At 43.4% G+C, this 9,380-nt stretch overlaps 1 protein-coding gene across 1 annotated transcript; it reads left to right on the top strand.

The window, feature by feature from the left end:
• The first annotated feature begins 6,314 nt into the window (after positions 1–6,314).
• On the top strand, positions 6,315–8,679 carry LOC135975959 (uncharacterized). The gene is made up of 2 exons (XM_065570110.1): positions 6,315–7,237; positions 8,058–8,679. Exons 1-2 carry the CDS (start codon positions 6,700–6,702, stop codon positions 8,558–8,560), a joined length of 1,041 nt encoding a protein of 346 aa, XP_065426182.1. The 5' UTR covers positions 6,315–6,699; the 3' UTR covers positions 8,561–8,679.
• The last annotated feature ends 701 nt before the right edge of the window (positions 8,680–9,380 follow it).

The raw sequence follows: 9,380 nt of genomic DNA, 5'->3' as shown, positions 1-9,380 counted from the left end.
GGGGCTCAGGGATGGGGTAGGGGATGGGGGTAACCTCAGGTGGTTCAGCAGTGCAGTGGGAGTGCTAAGGCAGGCTTCCTGCCTGTCCTGACACTGCAGACTCAAGCACTTGGAAAGCAGCTATGCTCACCACTATACTGTCAATACATTTGGCAGGGTTAGCTTTCCTGCATGCTATGTGTACTAGCAAAGGGAGTGACACATGACCATGGAGCTCACAAGCAGTGTGGATGGGCACCTGGGCACCTGACAGCTGGGAGCAGAGTTACCATCCCAGAGTGACTGAAAGGGGGCAAAGGTGAAACAGATCTCATTGGGAGCTGGCCCCACACCCAACCCGACCCTAGGAGAGGGGAACTGAAGCTCAACTACAATCATAGAAAAATCTTCCCTGAGAAGGAAGGGGACAGATTGTTTTAAAGCCAAGGTTTGTGTTTGTTCCTGCTACATACAGAGGGGCTGGGTAGTGCTGATTCCAGCCCACACACACCAGAAGGATAAAGAACAAATTCAGGCTGCCAGTTACCTGCAGGAGGGAGATGATTTTTTGACAGTGATGGATGCCTCGTCCTAAAGGCCTTTGTCTGCATGTCTCTAGTGACTGTTCGGTACAGGAATGCAGCCCCCACTTCTGGGTCTCTCCTCAGGAAATAATGTTTCTGTGCAAAATACCACATGATAAGACCAGGACATAAGGAATGAAACACAAGATGCTTCATGTTGTCAGACGCTACCAGTGTGGTGCTCTGCTCTGTTCAATGTTGATATCAATTGGCTGCGTGCATGTGTTCCATCTGTGTGCTGTCCCAGCTCTGCGCAGATAGCTGACCCAGCAGACCCCAAGAGAACCCCCAATGACCACAGACTCTAGTAAGGTACAAAGGCATGTCGGCTAGGTTTATTGCCTTTAGAGATACACAGTCTCCAGCTCCCCGGCAAACAAAGTTCAAGGTTTTAGTCCCTTATGGTGGGCCTGGGAATGTTAGGCCCAGGACCACGACTGAGGAATGTAGTATTATGATTGAGCCTTAGAGGCACTCCCAAATAATTAATATATATGAATTATATGGATATGGCATATATATCTGTAGCGTGTATGGGTATATATGTATAGTATGTATGTGTACATATGACACCACCTTATATCCAAGCATAACCATGTTTTTCCAGTCTGGTGGTGTACTTTGGACCTTTTACTTTGGTGACACAGATAGAAACACACTTCTATTAGGGCAATTCCAGTTATTACCTGTCTCAGGTAATAGGAGGAGGGAGAAAACTTGTTCACCTTAGCCTCTAAGGATAGAACCAGAAGCAATGGGTTTAAACTGCAGCAAGGGAGGTCTAGGTTGGACATTAGGAAAAAGTTCCTAACTGTCAGGGTGGTTAAACACTGGAATAAATTGCCTAGGGAAGTTGTGGAATCTCCATCTCTGGAGATATTTAAGAGTAGGTTAGATAAATGTCTATCAGGGATGATCTAGATGGTATTTGGTCCTGCCATGCGGGCAGGGGACTGGACTCGATGACCTCTCGAGGTCCCTTCCAGTCCTAGAATCTATGAATCATCATTAGTAGTAGGCTGAGTGTTTTGAAATACTGGGATAGGGACTGTGATAGTGTGTCCCACAGTTCTATGCATATGAGAAGTAAATCAGAAATTTAGAGTAGTGACACTACCACTGAGGCCTTTTTATATAAATACATTGTAATTAGTTACTACACAGTACGGTCCATTTATGTTATAGGTTACCCTTACTGCTGGTTGTCACCCTCTGGTAAGCTTTACTGGGCAGGAAATAGAAGTGGCTAGCTTCTCTGTTTCATTGGTTGTACTGCTTTGTGATGCACCAGTAGTTGATATAGATCCAGTTGTTTTTTATGGATGCTGTCTTCCAGATAATCTACTGAATGGACAGTAACCAATTTATCAAATATTGCTGTATCAGGATGTTGTATTGGTACCCAGACACTGAACAAAATTGTTTTGAATAACATGTGCCTTAGTTAAGATGCAGTGTCAGTAACCCAGATTATGACTGGTACTAACAGGGAATTTGTTTACCCAATTTGTTGTTACTGTGTAACTTAATTTCTTGACCAATTTGTTTTTTCCTTCCCTTCATGTTGTTTGCTGCCATTCATTTGTTGATTTTTACCTGTGTGTTGGTTAAACAGTTTAGCAAGGTTATGCACATTGTACATGTTGTACAGAAACAATACAATACAGCAATACTACAGCAGTACAATGATAATACATTAGTACAGCAATAACACAGTTGTTTTTACACAATAACCAAGTTGAAATTAAATGATAGTTTATTCTGATCCAGCGAGTGGTTTTTAGCTGATTGTTAACTTAATTGTCCATATATGGTAGATAGAGCTGTATTTGACCAGTCTCTTACTTATAAAGCACTTCATTTTTCTTTTCTTGATGCTTGGGGTTTTTTTTTACTATATGCTGACATCATCTGGTGTCTTTAGGGTGTGATATTTTCTGGCGTTTTTGGTCTGTGGGATGCAACTTAAACAAGTTTTGTTAGTTAACATAGTAAAGTTTTTTGTTTTTTGTTTTTGTTTTTAGTAAGCCAAACTTAATACAAAGTTTAACTTAGTTTGTTTACAATGTAATAGGGACAATATAATAGGGACCGAGGCTTTTATAACACAAGCTATACTTTTGCAATTGTTGTATAGACATTTATTTTCACTTGAGGTGCATTACTAATATTTTATATTAAATGTAATGCTTAATGGCTAAAATAAATGCTCACAGTCTTCCATGAGAAGGAGTATTGCTTTTCCTTGCTGAACACTTTGTTTCAGCAAAAGAGTTAGTAACATAATTTTAACAAGCTTTTTACAGTTAATTTGCTTGTGATACCAACTTCACTCTTGTTAACTGTTTAGAAGCACAAACTTTAACAACCATTGTTTCCCATTAACATAACATAACAAAAGAAAAGTGTATAAAATTAAACCAACTATAAAATTAAACCAAAATAAATTTTAAATACAAGTACTTTGAAGGTATTTGAGGGTATTTGATGAGTCTTTGTTATGTTTGGGAGCCAAAGGTGGAAACCTGTTCAAATTGTTTGGTTAGCTTTATGCATAAATTGTTATTTTAAAACATTTTGGTTATGACATTTTTATAACTATATTTAAAAGTGCAAACAAATTTATAAAAAGCCCAAACAAGAAATTAACATTTTGTTAATATTATCTTTACCTTAATGTTAAGGTTTCCCCTTACATTTTTTTTTTGAATAACAAATAAAAAAAAATGTAAAAAACTAAACAAAACTGTGATTGATAAAAGAGAATTCTTTTTGTTTGCAATTGCATTATTTGTTGAGGCAGAAATATATGTACATATATTTGTAACTAAAACCTTTTTGAACTTTGCACAAAAATTGGTGTTAATAATACTGATTATACCCCAACCATGATTTTAAAATAATGTGGTACCACATATACATATATTTTTAAAAGCGTGTAAAATTGACTTTTGTTGCAACAAAAAATAAAAATAATAAAAAATAGTCACATGACACACACAACATACAACACAAGACAACACACATGACGTACAGGACAAAATTACAATTAAAAACAAATGGTGCCAGAATTTTATTCATAACTATACAAAGTAAGGCAAACAAAAATAAAAAATAAAAAGGGTTACATTTGAATAAACAAATGATTACCTTATTTAAAACTTGTTACATAAATTGATAAAAATATATTAATATTTGCCAAATGTATTGTATTAATTTGGTAATAAGGAATTTTGCATTATTTTATATTTAACATTATTTTAAAACATTGCTATATGGAAATAAGAAAAGCCCATGTTTCAAATAATAGTGAGTGGTTAGGATTAGAAGCAGAGTGTGCATCTCTGTTGCTTGGCAACCATATCTTCAAGAAAGTTAGGAATAATTCCAGCTGTTGCATTGCCATAGACATTAGTTGCAGAATTCTTGCTTTTTTACTTTTATTATTTTTGAGAGCCTATCATCGCTCTATATATGCCAGTCCATGTTTCCCCACTTCTTTAAAATTTATATGGACCCCCCTTCCTGGCAATCCAGTGGGTCCATGAGTTATTAAACTCTGTGGGGCTATAAAGGGAGGGGATAAGGGGGTTCCCTAGCTCGAGGGTTTTTGCCATGTTAGATCACGGTTCCTACAGTGGACAACTCGCTTACTCACCAGATCAGAGGTCGGGGGTCACCAATGTTGTTAGACGCTACTGGTGTGGTGTTCTGCTCTGTTCAATGTTAATATCAATTGGCTGCATGCATGTGTTCCCTCTGTGTGCTGTCCCAGCTCTGCGCAGATCGCTGACACAGCAGACCCCAAGAGAACCCCCAATGACCAAAGACTCTAGTAAGGTACAAAGGCACGTCGGCCAGGTTTATTGCCTTTAAAGATACACAGTCTCCAGCTCCCCGGCAAACAAAGTTCAAGGTGCTGCTAAGGTGCTGCTAGCCAGTACATATGTGCTCCCTTGACAATGGACTCAGCTCAGTCAGTGGCAAAACTTTCCACTGCCCCCTAGGCTGGACCAAAATACTGCCCCAGGCATGCGTTCTTATACACAGGTACAAACAAGTTACACATCACTCCTGACATATTGAGGTACAACCCCTCTACGTAGTAAGGTGCCACCTCTCACCTTGTACATGTTGGTTTAAACAAAACAACTCTATTCATCATATTATTCTTTTGGCCCTGTCATTGGGAGAGGTCAGCTTGTTCCTTGTTATCTATGTGAAATGTGCAAGTATTGAAGTGTTCTAATATCTAGTGTTCAGTACCTTTCAGGTATGTATCTTCTTGCAGCATCAGCCCTTTCCTTGCCAGCTTCTGTGAGCAGGGCCTGCCTCTGGCTCACAGCTTAACTTTGCTTTATGTTAGCAAAGTCTTGATCATTACTTTAGTTCAGGCCTCAGGCCTCACACTGGGCCTCTGATAAGGGTTTATGTTTCAGGGCCTCATCTTACTACACTTGTTCCATATGCATTCACTTTCACCTTTGCTATTTGTGGTGTTATTGTATCAATGTTGGTTCTAGGACATGAGAGATGGGAAGGGGGGAGGGTCACATAATATTTTTTAAAGGACCAAGGAAGGGAATGTTATTTACTCCTTCTTATAATACAAGAACTAGGAGGGGTCACCAAATGAAAAGAATAGGCTGCAGATTTGAAAAGAATGAAAGGAAGTATTTCTACACACAATGCACAGTTAACCTGGAGAACTCCTTGCAGAGGATGTTGTAAAGGCCAAGATTATAACAGGGTTCAAAAAGGGACTAGATAAGTTAATGGAGGATAGGTTCATCAATGGTTATTAGCCGGGACGGGGCAGGATGGTGTCTCTAGCTTCTGTTTGCCAGAAGCTGGGAATGGGTGAAAGGTCACTTGATGATTACCCATTCTATTCATTCCTTCTGTGGCGCCTGGCATTGGCCTGTCGGAAAACAGGATAATGGGCTAGATGAACTGGTCTGACTCAGTATGACTGTTCTTATCTTCTAACTGCTTTTTACTGAAGAGACAACCTTTCGGGCTACACAGAACTGCAGAAATGTTCTGGGTTGGCTCCAAAGCTTTTCTCTTTCACCAACAGTGGTTGGTCCTCTACAAGCTCTTACCCTCACCAGTCTTGTCTCTTCTGGACTCTGAAAAGTGTTTTCTCTCCACTCCCCTTGGAAAGAATTTAAATTTTCCCTTTGGGAAATTATCAGGCTGAAGCAATTGTATTGATTGTGACACTGGAATTGAAGGATTATTTAATATTATAAATAAATGAGTATAAATCTGAGCTTCCTGTTTTCAAACTGGTTTTCCCAACTCCGTTCTCAATTCTCTTCTAGAAAGGCCTCCAGGATACCTGGTCATGCCAGCAGAAGTGGCAAGAAGAAAGCCCCCCAGTGCTGCTCTTAGTCCCAGGTGGATTGTTCAGTGGCAGAAGGAGTTGATTTGTTTGCTGCCACAAAAGGTGTCTGGGCACCGGATCTCCCTGCTTCTTCCAGCACAACCCTGGCTTTTTCCCTGCCCCAGTCACTGGTGTAGGTGGTTCCTTCATGCACTTAGCCAAAAGCCTTTCATAGCCTTCTTAGTGTAGTTGGGAGCATGTCAATCTCATAATCTGAGTTTGAGCATCAGAAAGGGCATATGGTTTGCTCCCTGCTTCAGCTTTTTCAAAAGGAAATCCCAGAGAAAAGACACTGGCGCAAACTGATTTCTGGAAACCCTCCCACCCATCTTACACACACACACACAGACTTCTCTTTCAAAGGCCTGGTCTACACTACGGCTTTAGGTCGACTTTAGCAGCGTTAAACCGAATTAAGCCTGGACACGTCCACACAACGAAGCCCTTTCTTTCGACTTAAAGGGTCCTTTAAACCGGTTTCTTTACACCACCTCCGACGAGGGGATTAGCGATAAAACCGGCCTTTGCGGGTCGGAATTGGGGTAGTGTGGACGGAATTCGACGTTATTGGCCTCCGGGAGCTATCCCACAGTGCTTCATTGTGACCGCTCTGGAGAGCACTCTCAACTCAGATGCACTGACCAGGTAGACAGGAAAAGACTCGTGAATGTTTGAATTTCATTTCCTGTTTGCTCAGCGTGGAGAGCACAGGTGACCACGCAGAGCTCATCAGCACAGGTAACCGTGATGGAGTCCCAGGATCGCAAAAGAGCTCCAGCATGGACAGAACGGGAGGTACGAGATCTGCTCGCCATATGGGGAGATGAAGCAGTGATAGCTGAACTCCGTAGCAGTAAAAGAAATGGAAAAGTATTAGAAAAGATCTCCAAGGCCATGAAGGACCGAGGCCATAACAGGGACACACAGCAGTGCCGCGTGAAAATTAAGGAGCTACGGCAAGCTTACCACAAAGCCAGAGAAGCAAATGGAAGTTCCGGGGCAGAGCCGCAAACTTGCCGCTACTACGCGGAGCTGCATGCGATCCTAGGGGGTGCAGCCACCACTACCCCAACCGTGTGCTATGACTCTCTCACTGGAGAAACACACAGGGAAGACGGTTCGGGGAACGAGGAAGATGACGATGGAGGTACTGTAGGTAGCTCACAGCAGCAAGGAAGCGGAGAAACCGGTTTCCCCAACAGCCAGGATATGTTTGTGACCCTGGACCTGGAACCAGTAACCCCCGAACTCACCCAAGACCCTCAGGGCACACAGGAGACCTCTGGTGAGTGTACCTTTGTAAATATTTGTAAACATTACACAAAAAAAAGCAAGTGTGTTTAATGATTAATTTGCCCTGGCAATCGCGGCCAGTACATCTACTGGAAAAGTCTGTTAACGTGTATGGGGATGGAGCGGAAATCCTCCAGGGACATCTCCAGAAAGCTCTCCTTTATGTACTCCCAAAGCCTTTGCAAAAGGTTTCTGGGGAGGGCTGCCTTATCCCGTCCGCCATGGTAGGACACTTTACCACGCCAGGCCAGTAGCACGTAGTCTGGAATCATTGCATAACAAAGCATGGCAGCGTATGGTCCCAGTGTTTGCTGGCATGCAGACAACATCCATTCCTTCTCTCTCTTTGTTATCCTCAGGAGAGTGATATCATTCACAGTCACCTGGTTGAAATGGGGTGATTTTATTAAGGGGACATTGAGAGGCGCCCGTTCCTGCTCTTCTGAACAGAAATGTTCCCCGCTGTTAACCACGCGGTGGGGGGAGGGGTGAAGTGATCATCCCAGAGAATCGTGTGTGTGTGTGGGGGGGGTGGCATACTTGTGTTTGTGCCGCATGTTAAAAGGGAAACCGCATCTCCTCCTTTTATATTGAAAACCCATTTTAAATGGACAACCCAATTCATCCTTGATATGGGAAATGCGCTGCTGTTTGCAACTTTTCCCGCATGTTAAGAAGGTTAAAAAAGCCAAAACACTGTGGCCTACCATGGCTGCCTGCAAGCCGAAATATGCGACCTTGTAATGAAAGAGTGTACCCATTGTTCTCTAAAATGTGTCTTTTTTAACCACCTCTCCCTTCTCCTCCACCAGCTGCAAATGTTTCTCCTTCGCAGAGGCTAGTGAACATTAGAAAGAGAAAACGTAGGACGATGGATGATATGTTCACGGAGCTGCAGATGTCCTCCCACGCTGATAGAGCACAGCAGAATGCGTGGAGGCAGTCAATGTCAGAGATGAGAAAAGCCCAATATGAACAAGAGGAGAGGTGGCGGGCTGAATGGCGGGATGAAAAGAGCAAGTGGCGGGCTGAAGATGATAGGTGGCGTCAGCTTGCAGACAGACGGCAAGAGGCAATGCTCCGTCTGCTGGAGCATCAAACTGATATGCTCGAGCGTATGGTTGAGCTGCAGGAAAGGCAGCAGGAGCAGAGACCGCCGCTACAGCCCCTGTGTAACCAACAGCCCTCCTCCCCAAGTTCCATAGTCTCCTCACCCAGACGCCCAAGAACACGGTGGGGGGGCCTCCGTCCACCCAGTCACTCCACCCTAGATGATCGCCCAAGCATCAGAAGGCTGGCCTTCAATAAGAGTTAAAGTTTTAAAATGCAGTGTGTCCTTTTCCATCCCTCATCCCCCACCCATCCCAGGCTACCTTGGCAATTATCCCCCTACTTCTGTGAGGAACTAATAAAGAATGCATGAATGTGAAAAAACAATGACTTTATTGCCTCTGCAAGTGGTGCTCGAATTGGGGAGGGGAGGGTGGGGTGGGGTGGTTGGTTTACAGGGAAGTAGAGTGAACTGGGTCGGGGGGGGCGGTTTGTAGGGTTCATCAAGGAGAAACAAACAGAAGTTTCACACAGTAGCCTGGCTACTCACAAAACTCGTTTTCAAAGCTTCTCTGATGCGCACCGCGCCCTGCTGTGCTCCTCTAACTGCCCTGGTGTCTGGCTGCGTGTAATCAGTGGCCAGGCGAGTTGCCTCAACCTCCCACCCCGCCATAAATGTCTCCCCCTTACTCTCACAGATATTGTGGAGTGCACATCAAGCAGCAATAACAATGGGGATATTCTTTTCGCTGAGGTCTGAGTGAGTCAGTAAGCTGCGCCAGCGCGCTTTTAAACGTCCAAATGCACATTCCACCACCATTCGGCACTTGCTCAGCCTGTAGTTGAACAGGTCCTGACTCCTGTCCAGGCTGCCTGTGTATGGCTTCATGAGCCATGGCATTAAGGGGTAGGCTGGGTCCCCAAGGATCACGATAGGCATTTCAACATCCCCAACGGTTACTTTCTGGTCCGGGAAGAAAGTACCTTCCTCCAGCTTTCGAAACAGAGCAGAGTTCCTGAAGACACGAGCATCATGTACCTTTCCCGGCCATCCCACGTTGATGTTGGTGAAACGTCCCTTGTGA

This window comes from Chrysemys picta, chromosome 16 (assembly GCF_011386835.1).
Source record: "Chrysemys picta bellii isolate R12L10 chromosome 16, ASM1138683v2, whole genome shotgun sequence".
Lineage (NCBI taxonomy): Eukaryota > Metazoa > Chordata > Testudines > Emydidae > Chrysemys > Chrysemys picta.
Note: the sequence above shows the minus strand (reverse complement) of the source record. Positions and strands in the feature narration are given on the sequence as shown.